Source organism: Mesoplodon mirus (assembly GCF_964341445.2).
Source record: "Mesoplodon mirus genome assembly, chromosome: 2".
NCBI lineage: Eukaryota > Metazoa > Chordata > Mammalia > Artiodactyla > Ziphiidae > Mesoplodon > Mesoplodon mirus.
The window spans coordinates 161,664,825-161,686,011 of record NC_138977.1 but is presented as its reverse complement, the minus strand read 5'-3'; the positions used below and the strand labels follow the sequence as shown (position 1 = coordinate 161,686,011).

The 21,187-nt window shown below is 44.8% G+C and overlaps 1 protein-coding gene across 1 annotated transcript; it reads left to right on the top strand.

Annotated features, from left to right (window-relative positions):
• Positions 1 to 3,596: 3,596 nt before the first annotated feature.
• ZNF518B (zinc finger protein 518B) lies at positions 3,597 to 20,878 on the top strand. The gene is made up of 2 exons (XM_082609926.1): positions 3,597 to 3,690; positions 14,152 to 20,878. The coding sequence occupies exon 2, from the start codon at positions 14,333 to 14,335 to the stop codon at positions 17,573 to 17,575; it is 3,243 nt and encodes a 1,080-aa protein (XP_082466052.1). The 5' UTR covers positions 3,597 to 3,690; positions 14,152 to 14,332; the 3' UTR covers positions 17,576 to 20,878.
• The last annotated feature ends 309 nt before the right edge of the window (positions 20,879 to 21,187 follow it).

Genomic DNA, 21,187 nt, shown 5'->3' with positions numbered 1-21,187 from the left:
AGGATAGCTGAATTTGGGTATTAGTGCTTGGAGACTTTGGGCAAGGAGGCCTTTGTCCCACTCTAACAGATGAACAAACTAAAACTAAGGCTCAAACTTACTAGACATTTTTGAAATATTTCAAAATGTTCAAAAACAAAAAAGCCGCTTCCTTGGGTCTTCTGTTTATGCATGGCCTTTATGTGCTGGAATTTACATGTCTTTGTCCTCACCTCTCCTCCCCAAACACTAGCACGAAGTTCCTGACCCGGCTGTTAGAGACCTGGCCCTTTTCCAAGGCACAGTGGGGTCAGGTACCTTTCTCTGAGACACTGGCAGAATCTGAGTTAATGGCTCCCTGAGATCCCAGAGTTTGTAAGCGCCTAGGATGATCTAAATCTACACTGCCCTTCCTTCTTCCTCAAACCCCCCCAGCCTGTGCCCATCTCAGGGCCTTTGCCCATGCTCTTCCCTATGTGTAAAGCTCTTTTCCATCCTCCTGTGCTGGGCCCTACTCATGGCTTAGAGCTCAGTTTCAGAGCCTCTTTCATTGAGACTTTCATACCATCCTCTCTTTTGCTTCGCACTCCCTTCCACGTCACCCACCCAGTTTTATTCCCTCCCCAGGCCTCTAGCACTCCCTAATATTAATTATATATTCCATTAACTGTTTGAGATCTACAACCCCCAACAAAATGAAGGCTCCCAGAAAGCAAAGCCTTATCTTTTTCCTTACTCTATCCTCAGATGTAGACTGTCCCTGCACTAAATAGGCACTCAACAAATGTTTGTTGAATGAATAAGTAAGCTCCCAGCCCTTACACTCAATTCCTGGTCTTGTTCACATGTCTTCCCTCCTCTCTCCTATATGTTAGGCAGTCATATCTGGGAGCTTGTATTAGTTTCTTAGGACTGCTGTAACAAACAAATTTATTGTATCACAGTTCTGGAGGCTAGCAGTCTGCAGGGCCATGGTCCCTCCGCAATCTATACGGAGAATCCTTTCTTGGGTCTTTTTTTTCAGCTCTGATAGCCCTAGGCATTCATTGGCTTGTGGCAGCATAACCCCAATCTTGGCAGCATAACCCCAATCTTCACCTGGCCCTTTTCCCCCTGTGTGTCTCTGTTTTCATATGACCTTCTCCTCTGAATCTCTTCTCTTCTTTTAAGGATACCAATCATATAGGATTAGGGTCCACCTAATGATGTCACCTTAACTACCTCTGCGAAGACCCTATTTCCAAATCAGGTTGCATTCACGGTGTGAATTCCCATTTCCATTCACTGGGCTTTAATATCTTTTGAGGGGATATAACCCAACCTATAACAGAGGGTGATCCATGGAACACTGTAAAGGGATTTAGGCAAACTAAGCTGGAGGATGGGGAAGAAGACAGGAAGGGTAGGCCTAAGTATAGGAAACGTGCACTGGCTGACCGTCCAGAATTAACATTTCTGGGTGAACTCTCCTGCATCAAAAGACTTTTAGGGGGAAACACTACAACTTCAAGGGTTTCTACAGGAGTGGCTTCTATCCCTCCCTGCTTGGCCCTTTTCCAGGCTGTAAACACCCCATTTCCAGACCCTCCACAAAGCATTGTACCTCACTGATTGGGCTCCTGAGAAATATAAATCTGTCAGAACTATGCTAAGCCTTGACCTGCTTTCTCTTGTTTAATGCTGATAATTGCTTGTGAGGTAGGTCCTATTCTGCACTGAATTTTACGGGAGAAACTGAGGTTCAGCCAGGTTAGGGAGCAAGCTCACAACTTGTGTGTGCTCGAAATGTATAACCAGCTCTAACTCCAGAGGAATTTCCAGGAGACCCAGAGGTACTCTGTTGTCAGTTCTATGTGACTCAAGAGGGCAGAACTGTAATGCATGAGTGTATGTTACACGGAGAGGCAATGATTTGGGCTAAATTTCAAGAAATTTTTTTCTAACGCTTAAAATTAACATTTTTCTGATTTGGCTCATTTTGCCACCAGAGATTTTCAGGCAGTGGCCATTTTAGATTCTCAATGCCCTTCCCAAACCCACCGCACTCTGTGTGTGTGTGTGTGTGTGTGTGTGTGTGTTACGTGGGCTTCTCACTGCTGTGGCCTCTCCCGTTGCGGAGCACAGGCTCCGGACGCGCAGGCTCAGCGGCCATGGCGCACGGACCCAGCCGCTCCGCGGCATGTGGGATCTTCCCAGACCGGGGCACGAACCCGCGTCCCCTGCATCGGCAGGCGGACTCTCAACCACTGCGCCACCAGGGAAGCCCCCACCGCACTCTTAAGGGTGACTTTGAACTCTCTGCCCCATCCTCTCTGTTATGAACTGGACATAAATGTATTTTTCCGAGAAGAGCTCCACTATCTTCTCTGAGCCCTAGGAGATAGAGGACCAGGAAGCGCCCTTATCAGCAATGACTACGGCAGCATAGCACAGGGGTTAGACCTGGTGTCAGTGTTCCATCCCTGGGTTGTCATTCTCTCTGCCCAGCTCTTGTTATTTCAGTGGTGGGCATTTTTGTCCACTGCTGGTCCTGTGGCTGGCACTGTCATCCTGAACTCCACTTCTCCGTGTTGAAAAACTGTCCCAGCCCTGCATCTCCTTCCTGCATCTGGCCCATGTCCACGCACCCTGACCTCTGGCCTCCGACAGGAAGGTGTTGGAAACCAGCCTTGCTCCTTCCGGAGCCTTGAAATAAACTTTCAGCTGTTTTTCCTGAAGAAACTTCTCTCCCCTGCCATAATCTATTCTTAATAGGAAGAAATTGCATTTTGTAGGGAGCGGCATCCGAGTCACTGAGTAGGGGGACTCTAGCAATGCAGTCCACTTCTTTCCTTAAGGAGGGATTTATTCTAGGTATATCTTCCTTCTGGAAGGTCTAAAGTGAGCAGGGGGGAGTGGTTCCCCCCCCAAAACAGTACTGGAGTCCAAGAAACAGGAGAAAATGGTGGCATTACGTAAGCTCACTCCATCTCCAGGTTCTCCCACAATCACTGTCTCGTCTGGCCCTCGAAACAACCTACGTGATAAATAAGACTCTGGGCTTCAGGTCTGATCTTCCCCCACCTTTAAAAGTAAAAATATTGAGACTCCGAGAAGTCAGAGGACTTCCTCTCCCAAGGTCGCGCAGGCTAGGTAAAGGAGTCAGGAGAGTTGGGATTCGAACCTGAGTCTTCAAGGTCATTTCGTTCACTGCTGCTTTCAAAAGAGAAAGAATTTGGACGCTGGAGATCTGAGCTCCTTTTCTGCTTCTGGACTTTAAGCTCCACAAGGGCAGGGAGCAAAGACGCCCTCCGCTTGGACCCAGCGCGGGCACACAGCAGGGGCCCACCACCGCTCTGCTGGGCCAACAATGGAAGCGGAATCAGTTCTTTTGCAGGGAGGCTCCGGAGCTTGCGGACATCCAGGCCAAGCATGGACATTGAGCGCAGTGGATGTGGACGCGTTCGGGCGAGCTCTGAGTCCAGGACCAGGGCTCGGCTGGGTCTTGGGCTCCGCGCCGCGCTGAAACCTGGTGAGGGCGGGCGCAGCTTTAGGGACCTCGGGCGCCAGCTGCGCTCCAGCAGAGCGTCTGCACGCACACTGCGCACGCGCGGCGCCGCCGAGCTCCGCCCCTCGAGTAGGGACCTACAGCGGGCGGCTGCGGAGGCGGCAGCGGTGGCCTGCGGCCGGCGGTGTAGACGGTCTTTCCCGGTACCCGAACCCGGCGGCTCGGTGAGTGGCCGAGCGGGAGGGCTAGGGTGCCGGGTCCGCGTGCGCGGGGCGGGCGGGGCCGGGGTGCGGAGGGGTGGCGCGGGGCCGTGCGGGGCAGGGACAGGACGAGGCCGCGCGGGGCAGGCAGCCGGGGCCGGGTCGTGCGGGGCTCGGCCCCGCGTGCCCGAGCCGCCGGCCGGCGTCTTGGCAGGAGGCCCCGGGGCAGACGGGTCGCGGCAGCGGGCCCCGGGCTGGGTGCGGAGGAGAGGGCGGCGGCCTGGAGGGGAGGGGAGGGGGCGCCGGGCCGGGGGTGGGGGGAGGGGACGCCCGGCAGGGGTCTCTCGCCGGGCCGGAGGCAGGGAGCACGGACCTTGGGGGCCGGGGGTGGCGGCGGGTGCGCAGCCGGCGCCCCGCGCTCGACCGCCTTTGTGCCGCGGCCGCGACCCTGTAGGCTCGTCGCGAATGCGCCGGGTCGCGACCCTTGGCGGCGGCGTCCGGGCTGCGGGACGGCTGGTGTGGAGCCGCCGAGCCCGGCCTCCTCCGCCCGCCCCCAGCGTTTTAAATGATGCATCTCCTGGGAGAGTTCCTACCGGTCGGCTCCGAGCAGGAAGTGTCGTCAGGAGGCCATTTTTAAAGCCTCCTGCGGGCCTCGGAGGTCAGCGTTGACGTGGGCCGGTTTTCAGTGGTTAGAAGAAACCCCTGCGACCCCTGGAAGGGGCCCGGACGACCCCTGGGGACGAGGCTGTAAACCCACTGTATCCGCGCCTTCCCTTCCTAGCAGCCGCGCTGTGAGACGTGGACGGGCCTTGGATAACGTGTACCGTCGGTGTGTGTGTGTGCCAACAATAAACTTGAAAACCAGACTGGCATTGTCTTTCCTTGGGAGTTTTGGGGCATGTGCCCGGGGATGGGCTTGTCCATCTTTTGCTGGTGAGGGTGTAAAGGGAGGATAAAGATGAAGGTGTGACTCGGTTCTAAATGCTGATGTCACTCTTTGTGGGATCTCCCCCATCTCAGCTGCCCTTTTATCTTGTTGCCTTGGGGTCCTTGGGCAGTTTGAGGCCAGGAAACCACTCAGGGTGCAAAAGAATGAAAATGCCTAAATCGGAAAGGGAAAGCCAAAGGAGAGAATGAAAGCACTTAAATTCCTCTATATATGTTGGTTATTCCGTGTATCCCGTGAAAATACCCTTGATTTTAAAAACTGGGATAATGAACAGTTGATCAACCTAACATGAAAAATTATAAAATGAAATACTGAGCACTGTGTCCTGATTAAAAACAAACGTCTACACAGCTAAACTGTTGTGTTAGAACCCTTAAACATTATCCCTTAAGCTTAGAATTGAAGTCACCAAGAGTGAGAAAACCGTGGTCTCCAGGAGCGGGCAGTACTTCCTATAAAAGAGCAGAGAGAATCGGAATGTATTTCTTTATCTCTCTCTGAGTCAGGTATGCAAAGTTCATTCCAACCCCTGATGTGTGTGCACAGCAGGAGATACTGGCCCAGCAATTGGCGATTTAAAAACCAATGTCCCAATATAGTCTATTTAGGTAGAATACAAATGTTTGGCTTTGTTAAGTTATATCGACGTTATCTTTAACCTAGGATGCATTTTTTAAATTTGTTTTTATTTCTTAATCTTGGGTCTAACATAGCCTTGAAAAATAACACTTTTGTAGGTATCCAGTTTTGTTGTGCTGTTAAACATTCATTGTAAGGTGCGTTGTGAAAACAGACAAAGAAGGACATTATTTTATTTATTGGACCTCCTCCCTGATTTTTAAAAATCCAGTAATAGCAATTTAAAAACACACACATCCATCTACTGGTCTGTTTGCTTTAAAGTAAAGGGATCTGGACCAGTTTAAGAGGAAGAAAAAGAACAAAGAACATTGTTATTGTCGCCAGGAAGGCTGATGTTTCTTTCATTCATTGACTCCATTCAGCAGCCAATGCACATTGAGTGCCTTGTGTGACCAAGCCCTGTGCTGTTGACTGTGATAAACAGGGTCCTCACCGGTGATGTTTCTCTGTCTTGATTGTTCTCAAGCTGCCGGGCATAGGCTTGTTCACATATTCAGACTTGGCCAGCTACAATCTCCAGGATCCATCCTGGGAGTGAAAGTAGCTAGAGCCCCCCAGATGGAGACATTCTCATCATAGGGTGGGGGAGTGGGGAGGCATCAGAATCACCTGGGAAGAATTTAAGCCACAGGCCCTGAGCCCACCCCAGGAAAAGGACAATCTGATTCATTCATTCACCTGAGTCCTGGGAAGCCTTTCTTCCCTTTTCTTTTAAGCTCCCTTGCTTGAGAAGCACTTTGGGGGCTCATTCACCTTATTTTCTAGAAAAGTGCATGAAGAAACCAAGGCTACATGGGCCCAGCACTTAAACCCAAGTGTCTGGCTTCTGTTTCAGGGCCCTTTGTGCGCTGCCTTGCTGCCTCCCAGGGTTCTGAGCGTAGAAGCCTATGCCAGGGCCTGAGGTTGACACCGGCTGGGACTCGGTGCCTGAGAAGAGAAGGAAGAGCCCATGGGACTCTCCGAGCTTTTGACTCGATCAGCAGCTCAATGGCTCCAGGCAGGTAGTAAGAACAGTGCCCAACTATGACTGCAGTTCACAGCCTCACACAGCAGGGTAGCAGAAAACACAGAATTTAGTCTAGATGCCAGCTGACCGACTTCATGACCTTAGAAAAACCACAGTACCTCCAGATCTTACAAGCAGCAGGTAATTGGAGGTAATTGGTAGTTTGAGGAGTAATGGATGTAATGTGTGAATCTGCCTTCTCACACACCCCTTCCACCTGACTTGGGCCACGGTGCTCCAGGATTGGCAACACAGCCAGCCTCTGAGAGCATCCCGATCAGGTCACGGGTGTAGCATTTACCACTTTACTGAAACCGCCCGTTCCCCTCTCTCCATCTCCTGATCACACTCCTTAAAGCCAGCAGCCTGCGGCGGGTGTCGGATAAACAGCCCTGGCTCGTGCTCATTGTACTCACGCCATGCCAGGCACATTTCAGTTTCCAAGAATCTGCAGAGTGGTTACTGTCCTTACACACTCCACAGACAGCATCAGTGATGATGTTTCCAAGGTCAAATGGCTAATAAGCAAGGGTAGGAGCCAGAGTCTCCCTGCCTGCTCGCACCATTACAGTTCAAGGCAGTGGCCTTGCCTCCCCTCCAGGCACCCAAGGGTGGATTGGATTGGTGTATAAGAGATTGCACCGAGTGCTGATAATGACTCTGGCCATTCCCCCATATGCTCCTCTCTACCTGTAATGTGCAGTGGTGATTCTCAACCTTGGCTGCACATTAGAATCACCTGGGAAGCTTTTAAAACTCCCAAAGCCTTGCACCCAACACAGTGGAGCCCAGGCATCATTATTTTTAAAGCTCCCCAGGTAAATTCTCTGTGCAGGAGGGTGACTAAACATCATAGGGACCTCTTTAAATAAGTTTAACATCCTGAACATATTATGACAAGTTGATTACCTTAATTCAGCCAAGGTTAAGAATCACTGATTTAGTGGGAGATAATTCTTCTTTGTTTAATTATAGCTTTTATTAAACTCTTGCTCCATTTCTTCTACAAAATTCTGATTTTAAGGCAAAAGTGGGGGGGGAGTACAAAGACACATTTGGCCTTCATTTTTATCACCTTTAGAGACCTGAAGTTACTAGGTGTGTTTAATAACATAGAATTTTGTAATATTGCTTGTAGTACTACCTTGTTTTTACCTTTTTTCAAAAATGCTAACAAGAGCATATTTGCCTCTTAAATTTTTTTCCATGTATAGAACTGTAAGTTTTAGCCTTTAAAAACTCTAGCACTAGTTATATTCTTTCTTTAGAAATGTTGTCTCTTATTTAAACTATTAAAAAAAACTATAATAATAACTTCCTTTGTTCTCTGATGTAGTTCCAGTTCACGTGCTCAGCAGTGCCATTCAGTCCCAAGGTAACTCCCTTTGTAGACTGGAGGGTGGGAGAGAAGATCCTCACCTCCAGCCAGAGCACTCAGCCAGAGAGACCTTTATCTCATTAGGCTCCTTTGTTAAACTAAGATTCTGCTTCTCTGGGATTACTGGACTCTTCTACATTGGAAGGAATCTTAAACAGAAATATGTTGACTTATTTGTTGTCAAAACATGTAGTTTGCCTGCCGAGCATAAGGCTACCTGCTAGCTGCATTATACCATTTCCTCACATCAGCCATGTAAAACAGGCATTATTCCCATTTCACAAGTGAGGAAACTCAGGCTCAAAGAGGTTGAGTCCAGAATGACATGGCTTCTAAGTCAAAAACCTAGGTTTCAGACCTTGCTCCTGAGACCCCAAGGTGATTGCTCTTTTCACGCTATTGCACTTTTCATCTGGAAAGCTGAGGAATCAGAACAGGGGCTCTTGTTCAGCCTTCTTGCCTCATTGTGTGCTGCAAGTAATACACTTGGTTTCAGAAGGAAATCTAAGGTCTCAAAGGTGTACATTTGTCAGCAACATTTGGAAGTATTTTTTGCCATCAAGATGGCCATCAGTTTTCAGTTCAGTCATTTCAAGTGCAAGATAGATTAGCAAAAAGAAAATACTTCATTGATGTTTTTCATTGTTTAGATCTGTTTACCATTCAGTTCAATTCTGATTCTTTGTAATTGTCTGGAAAAGTTCTTGCTGAGTGAGGCAACCATTTCTTCTTAAATACTAACTTAACTGGAGAAATGTTGGCAGTTTACATACCTAATGTTGCATTGTTTCACTGATCAGTATCACTCGTTTACATGCTAATGGTCATTTAGGGGTAGAATGTTTTAAAATTTTGGTTACTAGGAAACGTTAGTTAGACTAGCCTTTGCTATCTGTGGCTAAATAGACAAAAGGAGCAGAGAGAATTTTGGAGTGCATGTGCCACCAGACTGAGTGCTTTGCATGCATGATACTAGTTTGCTTCTCCTGATTACCCTTTAAGTTTGATGATATTAAAGCCTATTTCCTTTCCTGACAATAACTAGAGAGAAATCACTTGCCTAAGGACCCAGCAAATAAGGGGCAGAATCAGAGTTTAAACGACAAACCTGTCAACTCCATTCCCTCTGCTCCTCATGGGTGGAGCAGCTACATTCCTGCCCTAGCCATCGATATGGTAGAAGCCACAATGAAAAGATTTCTGGAAGAGCTTCCTAAATTTGCTTCAATGTCCAAAAAGGATACAGTCAGTCAACTAAAATTTGCTGAGTTTGCTGGGCATCTCTCATGAACAAAAGATGTATGTGATGATCCATGTAGCATGCACATGATTTAATTGTCTACTGTTTTTAAACTTTTCTCATTAACATCTGGTGTGGGGACACATTCATTTGCTACAGGGATAATTCACAGTTCAACTGGGCTTGGAGAGGAAAAGGTCATTCAGCAACTATCAATAGATTATATGTAAACCTAAGTTGTAATGAGCACTCTTGTAGTTAAAGCATCTTTTCCATGGTGATTATAATCACCTGTTGGCCCCTTTGCCACTAAGGCAAGGTGGATGGTTTGGCCCCAGAGGTAAATTATCTTTTAGACTGTACAGCCAAGCAACTATCGTTAAAATTATAAAATGAGATTCACTGTGTATTCCAGAAAAAGCAATTCCCAGGCAGCAAAGAAGCCTGTATTTTAGCCCCTTGGACTATTTATGTGATAGGCATCATTTCTTCTATTTTCTTCATAAAAAAAGGGAGAATACTCAATAGTTTTATGTGTAAGTAACTTATATAAGCACTTATAGTCACACTGTCACATTTAATCCTCACGACAACCTTGTGAGGTAGGTACTGTTATTGTCTAGTTTACAGGTGAGGATTCAGACAGTTTGCTCCAGGTCAGACATCTAGAAAGCAATGGGACTGGGATCTGAAACCCTGTAATCTGATTCTGCGATCTGTAGCTTTAAACACTATTTTACTGCTTATTGCTTTTCTGATTCTGTTGAGCACTTGATGTTTCCGGTATTTAGAAGTCAAATGCTTCCTTTTTAATAAAAACTTACACAACCTTCATGATTTTTATAGCCCTAAATGTCACTGGTTTCTAACAAACTGTGTTTTTCTCCATCTGTCCCCATGATAAATTTTTAAGAAACCAGGTCAAGTGAGCTCAGAGTCAGAAGGAAAACCCACCAGTAGTGGACGCTGCCCTTAGGCTTTTCCCCCAGAAAAGACAAGACTCAGTCTAGAGGAAGCACATTTGTCACACATTGTGCCCCTCCTCTTTGTGTGTGGAAGCCACCTTTGTCTGATGCTGGAGATAATTCTGCGTTAAAAAGCTCACTTTTTGCTGTTTAAAAGCAGACAACTTAACATTAAGTAGCTATTTTATTATTGTGTCCAGAGTTAATAATACTAAGTATTTTCTGTGTTTTAGAGAACCTTCCTAAATGAACTTTAAAAAATGTACGTCTCTAGTTCTAGGAGGTCAGATGCAGAGGTTTTGTAACAGGTGTTGTGAGTGTGGAAGGTAGTGATCACCGACACTGGTGTTAATCCTGATTGATTAGTGCCCCCAGCACCTGGCACACACACGGCGCTTTATCTACAGTGTTTCATGTAATCCTTGGTCATCAGTCCACTGGACAGTAATCTGCCAAGAGGACCCAGCTTCACAGGTGGTTGTACCTGAATGTGAACCAGGTGGAGAAAGGTGTATGGAGGGAACAAGGTCTTGGGAGCCCATTTACTCAGGTGTGCTTAGTGTTGCCTCAGGAGTGGCCAAGTATAAATGCCAACATCAAAGCCATCTGAGTTCTTCTGTGCCACTGCGTCCATTTACCTCTGTCTTGGGGTGCTACATCTGAGATCTTTTTCACCCACAACTAGCTCCACATGTTGCAGTGGCCAAAGAGAACTTCGTCTGCTTGTTTTGAAGAAGCCTGACATCTTTGTCACCTGGACGGAGGGAAGTACCAAGGTAGAAACATGAGTTATTTTGAGAATGGTTTAAAAGCCAAGAAGGCACTTTCAAACAGGTGACGTAATTGGGTCATGGCCTAGTGTCTTGCCTTCCCATTAAACTGCACTTGCTAATCACAGCCTCATGCTTCATATTGACACTTGCTTCTTTGGATTCCTAATTCAAAGTAACTGCTGAGGTGGTTTTGCAGAAGCACCACCAGCAGGCTTCTGCATCACTGAGGCACCAGGCGGGCTTGGTTAGTTCTCTAGAGAGAACTCTCCTTCAGCAGGATGCTCTCCTCTTCTTGCTAAAGTATGTGATTTTATCGTTCAGTCTGAGATTTCAAGTCTTCAGTTCCAGGAGGAATGACACCTCCAAGTTTTAAAAGGATTTGGAGAGAAAATGGCAAAACTGCCTTCTGTGATTTTTTTTAAAAGAGTTGGTAAGCAGGTTGTACCAGGCAAGTAAGTTACTTGCTTTTCTTTCCTCCCCCTCTTTTCTTTTTCCCTCCCTCCCTCTTTCCCTTCTTACCTCTTCTTCTCTTCCTTCTTTTCCTCTTCTTCTTCTTCCTCTTCTCTTCTTCTCCCTCAGGATTATGAGGCTGGTAGATCAGATATGTACATGTCGGCTGATACACACCTCTTGTGAACAGAATTGAGACAGAAAAGGAGCAGATTAATGACTGGTCTATCAGGGATTAAGTTGTTTGTAGCTCCAAGGTCAGGATATAAGGAAGTTACCAGAAGGTTGGTTTCAGTTTTGTTTAAGGGTAAATTCTGGACAGTGATAACTATGTGAAAATAAAATTAGCTGCTCGAAGAGAGAAGGAGTTTGGCTCTTGGTAGTATTAGAGCATCAACTGCATGACCAACTGGTGAAGATGTTTTAAAGGATTGAAATGTTGCTGAAAGTTTCAACCAGTAATATCTGATGCTGGCTTTTCATCAGAATTATATGGAGTCCTTTTACAAACCATAAATGTCTCTTCTCCTTCCCTCTCCCACTAAGATTTAGATTCATGAGCTTTGGGATGAAGCCCAAGAATGTCTATTTTAGCTCTGATTCTGCAGCTCCTCCAGATTCAGGAACCACTGGACCAGATCCCCTTAAAGCCTCTTTTCAGCCTCTGCATTCCTTGGGCCAGTGGTTTTCTTAGGCTCTGGTTGCAGCCATTGTTTCCTCTATTTTAGCAGGATGGAGATGCCAACTTGAACATCTTGACAATAGTAACATTTTTAGATGATAAAAAGTCTGCAACTTCAGGGCTAAGCATTCATCTATGTGAGCATAGATGAGTGAGCAGATACACATGGGTGGCTGGCTTGAGGTCACTTCATTAGTGCAGAAGTTCTGGGTATCACTTCTGTCTCCTTTCACTAAAGCCAGTTTGCAAATCCAGAAAGTGAAGTGTGTCAGCTTCTCCCAGTGACTCATTTGAAAGCTCTGCCTGCTGTATATGTACCAGGAGTGCAGAGGAAAATGACCATCCTTGTCTTTGCCCATGCCTGTCAGTTTGCAGTTTGAGGCATCCACATGTCCTGTCCTGTGCACAGTCCCCTTGCATAGGTGTGTGTTTGAACATTGAGGGGATAGGTTTGCACCTTGCAACCCCACAGGCCTCTGCCCGCTTGGTGTGTTTTACATACACACTTGGGGTGGGGCAAGTCTGATTGCGTCCCTAGATGCTTGATTGCATGCTGGGAGTTGTTTTTGAAAGGAGGCAACTGTCTTTTGCAAAAGCAAAATAGGAAAAGATACTACTGCAAAAGAAAATAAAGATTGTCATCAATGTGGTACGTTCTTACAGTGCTTTCCAAAAATGTTTTTAAAGGCAGATTGTATGCTAGATCGGAATACGCAATATTGTTTCTCTCCACCCCACAGCAAGACCTTCTGCTCCCCCAGGTTGGCCTTTCAGACTTACTTTGTACAGCTCTTGGCCTATTAGCAGGGTGCCAGAAGGAAGCTGCTAATTCCCATTCGTATCGCTGCCCATCATTGAACAAGCATTTACTGAGGCCTCTGTGCACCTCTTGACATTCAGGGAAGTGCTTTAAAATTTTTAAAGTGTTGTCTTGTATTCTTTAGCGTTTTAGTCATCATGGCAAGACTGTGAAAGAGGTTGGATAAGTATCCGTAATTCTGATTGCCAGATGAAAAAATTGAGGCTCAACAGGTTGAAAGTGGTTTTTTTAAGGTCATAAAAGAAAGGCTTTTAGCAGGTCCCAAACTGGAATGGTTTTTGTTTAGTTCTGTGTATTCTGAAAAAAGAATGCATAGTTACAGATAATTAGCTATTTTTATGTAAAAATCACTGCATTACACATATTGTGGTATTGGCTCTAGAAAACAGGAGCTGCATTCCAGGCCGCCTTCCTCTCTCCCCTGTGTCCTTGCTGCCATGGTTTCGCCCTCTGAGACTCCCATCCCTGTAGCAGCCAGAGGCAGTGGCTGGAATATAGATCAGATCATGTCATGTTCTGTTGCTGCTCCAGTCTCTCCCCGGGTCTCCTCCTCACGTGGGGAGAAGCCACATCCTTATGACGCTGCACCATAGATCTTCCCCTGACCAGTACCCTCCACCCTTTCTTGCTCATTGCCCCCCAGCTTCAGCCTCCTTGCTGTTACTCAAGTGCTCCAGGCCCACTTCCCACAGAGCTTCCCCTTCCCTCAGCTTGAAACGCCCTCCTCCCAGGCTGCCCCGAGGTCTCTGCTCCAACATCAGCTTCTCTTGAGGCCTTTCCTGACTCTCCATGCCCCAGCCCTACAACTTCATCACATAGTTACGCCCTGTCCCCCTTGCCTGGCTTTATGGTTGTTTACCCCAGTCATTTGCCACCATCTGCCAAATACATATACACTTTGTTTCCCCTCTCTGTACCATTGTGAGGGGAGGGATGGATTTGCTTCTGGTCAGTGCCCTGTAGCACCTAGAACAGTGCCTGACACCTGATAGATGCTCAGTAAGATGTTGAAGGAATAAGTATTTGTCTACCTAGTATTGTCAGGATAGTATTGTCTTCTTACCACTTGTGAAAGCAAATGGGGCACATGAGAGAGAGAGTTGGGATCCACCCCGTAACATAGAAACAAATGGACACCTGAGCCAGAACCCTGGCTCTACCACTGGTTAACTTGTGTGTTTAGAAACTAAAATGCCAGCCTCCTAAGGTTTTAGTGAGGCTGTTATGAAATTATACCTGTGAAATTGCTAGAATGCTCTCAGTGACACTTAAAAATAACTCACTCAGCAAAGGCTATTCTGAATGACTGCCATGATAACCCCAGTATATCTATGTTTATGGTTGGCCTAAAGTGATGACTTTTAGAGGGGTGGCGTTTGAAAATGTTTTCAGTTTAGGCTGGTTATTTGCCAGTTCTGTTGTACTGTGTATCACTATCGACATGTGTTTCAAGATAGTAGGTCAAGATTTAGCATAAAATCCCCAAGATCATTGAAATATAGGGTAAATTTGGAAATACGTTAGCTAAGCCTTAAGTTCATGTATTAATGATGCTTTGTGATATCTTTTTTCCCCTTTAGTGTTGCCTGGAATATCAGAGAATTGGAAACAGTCATATTTTGGGATCATGACCTACTGTGGTGGTTTATGAAAAAAGATAATACGTTCCTGGGAAGCCAGCTACAAAGTATACTGAAGGATGCTTCCTAAGAGTTTTATCATGTCTTTCTGGATTTCAGTGGCCTCTTTTTAGAATTGCAAATGAAGAAGATGAAGGGTAGTGGACAGCAGTTATGGACTACACAAGTGGATGACGGACACAATTCCTTGACCATGTCGCCCAAACAGCCTAATGCTAACCGAGCGACTCTCCCAGATAGACAAGAAGCTCAGACTCTTTTGTATCAAGTCTCTGAGGCAGAGGCTGCCACAATGACCATTGCTACATGTGTAAAGTGTAAAAGTGTGTACAAGATTCCGCTTCAGGATCTGAAAAAGGATACTGGGCAAAGCCAAAAGGAAGACAAATATGTTTGCTTCAAATGCAGCCTAGGTGTGGCCCCTCCCCATTTCCATTTTGTGAACAATAATCACAGTGCTACTCACATAGGAAATAAACCAGAAACCATCTCAAGTTCTGTCAATAACAAATTTAGAGTAAGGAACTTTAAGCCAGGCAAATACTATTGTGATAAATGTCGATTTTCCACAAAGGACCCTCTGCAGTACAAAAAGCACACACTTCAACATGAAGAGATTAAATTCATTTGTTCTCACTGCAGCTACATTTCCTACACTAAAGGGGAGTTTCAGAGGCACTTGGTGAAACACACAGGCATTTTCCCTTATCAGTGTGAGTATTGTGACTATGGTGCTATTAGAAATGACTACATTGTCAAACACAGGAAGAGAGTCCACGAGAAGGCTGGTGGAAAACGGCTGCCCAAAACCATTGCCAAGCTGGAGCCAAAAAGAATCAGTGCATCCAAGCAAAACCCAGAGCTTTTAAAAGCTTCCAGTCCAAGGACTGCGTTTCAAAATAAGTTGTCAGATCAACTTTCAAGGTTCTCCCTCCATTCAAATAAAGACAGAATGCACAATATAATGTTATTACCTGAATCACAGGAGTACCAAAAAGATGTCGTGTGCATTCCAAATAAAGTGACGCTGTCAGAGCCCAGTGAAGTCAACCTGTTTGAGAACAAAAGTGTGGAGGTGGAAGTGTTATCCCCTGCAAAAGAGCCTGTTCAGCCGGGAATGCCATTAACGGTTGTGGCACCAGCGGAACTAATCGTCCCTGCAAACTGTTTGGCCCAATTGATAGATGTGAAGGTTGTCAATGGAACACAGCAGCTTGTGCTGAAACTGTTTCCTCTGGAAGAAAGTAATTGCCTTGCTGCTGGTGGGGGTGATGGAGGTAATTCTGAACATGTGACTAAAGAGAAAGATTCAAGCAAACAGGAAAAAATGGCTTCTGCAGAACAAACAAAGTCACTAATGATCGAAGGGAATGTTGGAAAACTTGCAGGCATCAATAATCTTCAGTCATCAGTTCAGAAACAACTTAAAAACGTGAAATGGGTAAGGTCTTATGACTTTTTCACCTCAAATTCTAGAGTGTGCAGTGGTGGAGAATCCTTTCTCAACCCTGATAGAGTTGAGGGTTTGCAGAAAAAAGGTTATACATATCCACAAAGAACTGCTCTTCCTTCCATTGCCTTAAAAGGTCATTCTCCATCATCTCTAATAAAAAATGGTATTTTAAGTGGCCTTGGAACTACGTCAAACTCTTTTCCATATAAAGCTGCTGTTTCTTTTACTAAAGATGGAAGAAATTTATACAGTGACTCACAGCAGTTATTTCCTCTTGCTGCATCGCCTGCAACCATTTCCTTCTCTGGAGAAAAGGACTCACTGCCCCTAAGTAAAAAGGACATGGAATCTAGAAATGAGATCAGTTTTCCTATAAAAATGGTTCCCCCTAATAAGAAGCTGAAAGTTAACCAGACACAGGAACACAAGGCAGTTTCAAATACTGGCCAGATTTCCTCTCAACATAAAAGTGAGTATTTACACATAAATGTAACGGGAGAAGATGGAATCAGATCTCAACAGTCTGGGGATAAACCTTTGGAATTGAAGAATTCTGAAAAGACTAATAACTCCTTCGAAGGACCAGTCATCTCATCAGTGTTTTCTCTGAGCTCTGGATCTGAAAACGTCCCTGAGGGCGTTAAGTGGAATAGTTCAACGTCCAAAATAAAGTCAATTGAACTCTTGCGCAGAAAGATAGCCCAGTTAATTGAATCCTGTGGCAAGCCTTCATCTTTGGCTGCAAGTAATGCACATCGTCATTCTGTAGGGAAGGCATCTAAGGTCACTTCGAAAGCTGCCTCTGAAGGTATTCAGGAAATTAACGTGTCATTTACCAGCACTGGCTATTCCGCGGGTACTCGCCCGAAACCTCAGGATGACGTTGGTATTAATGGACAGCTTACTCATCAGCAGATATATCCGCATCTTGTAGAAGGCAGCAGTGGGAAAAGCGAAAGCGGAGTAGCCAGGAAGCCACATTTGGCTCCTCCAGTATTGATCCCAAAGGGGGCTGTGCTGAGGGTTCTTAATTCCTCTGAGAATTCCCACGTTATAGAGGCTACATGTGAAGCACCTGTCAGCATCCCCTGCAGTGAGACACAGTTAATAAAACCCATTCCGTTCTGCCCAGTGAAACAGACAGACTTGGACTTACAGTCTTCGACAAGTGAAAGTGGGCCAGTAGACATGTCCCAGAATCATGATCTATCTCTTTGGGCTAAATCAAGAAAAGAGAGTGCAAATTGTAGCACCATGCTTAAAAAGACTGGACTCCTGCATGGACAGCAAGGAAGCGGTGAAATGAGTAAGCAAGGGAAACTGTTTTCCAGAAGTCTTCCTATAAGTAGAAATAAAACCAAACAAGTCAACTCATCCAAGAAGAAAAGCAAAATTCAGGCTGATCCCAGCCGCTGTTTCAAGGATCCTTCCATTCTTCAGGTTGCAAGACAACTTCGACTGATAGCAGCTAAACCAGACCAGTTGATCAAATGCCCCCGTCGGAACCAGCCTGTCATCGTGTTAAACCATCCTGATGTCGACTCACCAGAAGTATCCAATGTGATGAAGGTAATAAACAAGTACAAAGGCAACGTCCTCAAAGTGGTCCTATCAGAGAGGACTAGGTGTCAGTTAGGCATCAGGCGGCATCATGTCCGGCTGACCTACCAGAATGTGGAGGAAGCCAATCAGATAAAAAGGCAAATGATGTTGAAAATGAAACTTAAAAAAGTTCATAAAAATAACTACCAGGTGGTGGATTCCTTGCCCGATGACTCATCACAGTGTATATTTAAGTGCTGGTTTTGTGGACGGCTCTACGAAGACCAGGAAGAGTGGATGAGTCATGGCCAACGACATTTAATAGAAGCAACTAGAGACTGGGATGTTCTTTCTTCCAAGGGCAAGTAAGTGAAAAATTGCTCTTGGAAGAAAATTGTTTTTCTTACTTTTAATTGATTCTGGTTTGGTTTGTTTGGTTTTGTGTCCCTCCCTGACTCTGTAGGATAATACAGACTGCAGGGATGGGAGGTTGGTTCAGTCTTCAGGTCTTCCTGGGAATGTGGAGAGCCTGGCGTCTGAGCCTGGTGACTGGACATCACAAGGTGTCTGTGGCCCCCGAGGAAGTGCACACAGATTCACGTGTATGCATTTGTCTGGGGCGAAGGGAAACTTTGAACAGATTTTCAGTGGGATCTGAGACTTCCCTTTGGTCAGCAACCTTTTTCTGCATAGATAAAAATCATTTTAATCCATTCAGAGGGGCAAGTTTAGAGTGTTTTACACATGCTCTTTATATAACAAAATGCTACTGAAGAATTAAACCCAGGTCTTGGTGTACACATCCACTTTTTTTTTTTTTTGCATTAACTCATCTCCTGAATATTTGGTACATAATGGAAAGTATATTTTCTACTTTGTTAGTTATCTTAAGTTTGGTTATAGAAAAGTAGCCCTTCTTTTAAATCCCTCACCCACTCTGCAGTGTTGCTAAGTGTTCTCTATAGCACAGAGAGTTGGGCTTTTGTTGACCCTTTTAAAGAATAATTCCAAAGGTTGGCCCGAATTTACTACAACAGCAGGTGTTGTTAGGGGAAGAAAGGTACATTTTCAGGCTTTTGCTTTCTTTTTAAATACCTTGATTTATGACAGCTGGGGAGGGAATGTGCCTTTTTTGGGGGGAGAAAAGGAGAAGAAAGGGTCACAGAGGGAGAATATCTAAAATTATCTCCTGTTTGCCCTTACCACTCACAAAAGTCAAGTAAGTCATCAATTTAAAATGTGAATGAACAGGCGTCTTTCAACAGAGATAAAGTTTGGGGAGACAAGTCAAGATAGATAGGATTGTGATGAAAGTTGTAGCTTTAATGAGACTATCAGTTTTCATTTGGAAACTCATCACAGACCACGGGTGGAACCTGCACACTGTTTTCTTTCTTCCTCCATCACCAGTGGATCACAGACACTGTCCCCCACCCCTGCCAGGTCTTATCCTGCTCTCCCTTGGTGGGTTTTCTGAACAGGCCCTCCTGTGAAATGAGATAGCTTCCCTGCTCACCTGTCCCTCTCCCTTGCTTGAGGCCCCTTAAGGTCTTCCCTGATGAAAGTACTAAAAACAGGCAAGAATCAACGAAATGAACACTTCCCACCACCTCTGTTAAGCTTATAGGAACACTGTCCCTGGTTTTCATCAGTGCTAACAGCCTGCTTCTAGTTTATCTCAGCCACAGTCGGGCTTTCCCTGTTGCTCACCTTCCCTGGGAAGCAGCTCCGAGAACACTCCAGCTACCCCTCCACCAGCAGGAGTCAGGACTGGTGCTGGTCTCCACAGCACCTTTGTGTGCACTAGAAAAAAGCCCACCCTCTGCACCATTGCGGCTGCTTGGGCAGATGGATGGCTTGGCAAAAACAGCTCAGGCTGGATTCTAGTCGTCACTTGCCCACCCAGCGGGAAACCGACCATAATGCAGAGCACACAGGACAGCCACAAGACAGCCCCAACTCACGTGTTTTCCTCCCTTTTAAAGACTCCTTCCTTAGGGAATTGAGGGCAGCGAATGAAACTGGGGGCTGTTACATCTGAGAAAGGCATGAGTGAGATTTCTGTTGTGTTGGGTAGTCAGTTAAGAGACTTCCTGATTTTTCTTTCCACGTGGGAAAGTCTTAGATTATCCTCTGATACATCAGATTGCAAGTCTTTGTAGTTGGTTCTCATTACAGATATTCAGCATGGCTTGTGTATAGTTTAATACATAATCATTAAGTTGAATAATTGGTTAGTTTTTATTGAAATTTAAAACTTGGTTTTTTTTATATGTGTATATATATGTGTACACATATATTTTTTACCATATGAAAACTTGCAGTAGCTAATTTTCTGATTTCCTATTTTATAATGAAGTTATGTGGGCTGGAAAAATATAAAACATTTTATATTCTAGAAATAATTTATTTTGGAAGTACATTTTTATAATGGTCTGATCTCATTTTTAGAAAATGAAAGCACAGTAAGTGATGGGTCTGATTTATATGAACAAATGGGAGTAGAAACCCCGGTGGATCATTGCAGTACAGTATTTAGTCCCGGTGCATTTCTAGTTGGTGCTTTTTGGGAAATGGATTGTGTGTACCGCTTCAGTACATAAAGGAGAGCATTCTTAAGTTTTATCCATGCATAGATCTGTTATTCACTCCCCACCCCAGCCCCCATCATGAAAGAAGGCTCTTAAGGTGTTGAGAGGTGAAGAAAAGGCTGTGCTTTATTATTTTTCTCCTTCTATACCTCACTGCTTAGTAGCATCTTTCCTGAAAGGCTAGACCATGACCTTTCAGGAAAGATAACCATGAATCAGGTCAGAGTGTTAAGTGTCAACATGAAACATTTACACTTTGCAGCATCAACTGTTTTTCAAGTATTACCTAAAACTCAGCTTATGTACTTGTACAGAGCAAAATTTTGTGAGTAGAATATATAGCTAGGCTTTTTGAGATTTCCAGAACTACAGTGCTTTGTAAGGAATTCAGAGGGCTCCTGAAAGTCATAAAAAAATGAGAAAGAAAAAATGGCTGTCTTCCCTATATAAAGAACTTTAGAAAATAGCTTGTTAACATGTAGCTTAATGTCATGAAACAAACAAAATTGGAGAAGGTAGGGGCAGAACTGTGTTGAGTATTTGTCTACTCGTTCTTACCTTGATTTTGAAGGGTCTCTACTCAGTAAATGTTACTCATAGTACTTAACTACTAAAATCATTTCTAACATTTTTTAAAATAGGTTTTCTTTGGGGGATCAGAAATGAGACAACATTGTTATATTTATAATATGACAGTGAAAAAATTTTTTAAAGTATACTCAAAATAGATTCTATTTTACTCATTTTTATCCCCAGTCCAAAACACTTTGTGAGCCCCTCTCATGGGCCAAGTGCTCTTGGTTGAGCTAAACTGAACACAATGTATTAACCCTCAAAAGTTCCATCCCTCTTTCTTAAGCCACCCCAGAAAGTGAAGACGTGATGCCACTCAGCCTTTGGAATAATTTTTGAATCTGTTAACGTCAGTATGAGCAGAAAACAAAACATTGCATAACATGTTTTAAGCATTATTAAAAAGTCCTGCATTAACAGTTTGTGTGTCTGCTGCTCTGATTTTGAAACACGTATGTATATAGAGAAGTTGGCATAAGTTTTGTTAAATAAAGCAACTATAAAATTTTCTCTGTTCTTTCATTTCAGATGTTAAGCAAGTTGGCTATTAATTACACAGCCTGTCTTGTGTGATATACTTCTGAACCACATAAAGGCATCATTCTACATAATACAGGTGCTTTGAATTCCATAAAGGTATATTTTGAATTTGATGCACTGCTGGTTAACTAAGCATACCCTGAAATGAGGCCAGGTAACTTTGTTTTGCTTTGGCTTACATTCACAAGAGATGCTGGTTTGGGCAGCAGTGGCAATTTTCATGCCATGGTCAGTGTCCTCATCAGAGAATGTGAGTCCTGCCCTCCATGTGCAGCCT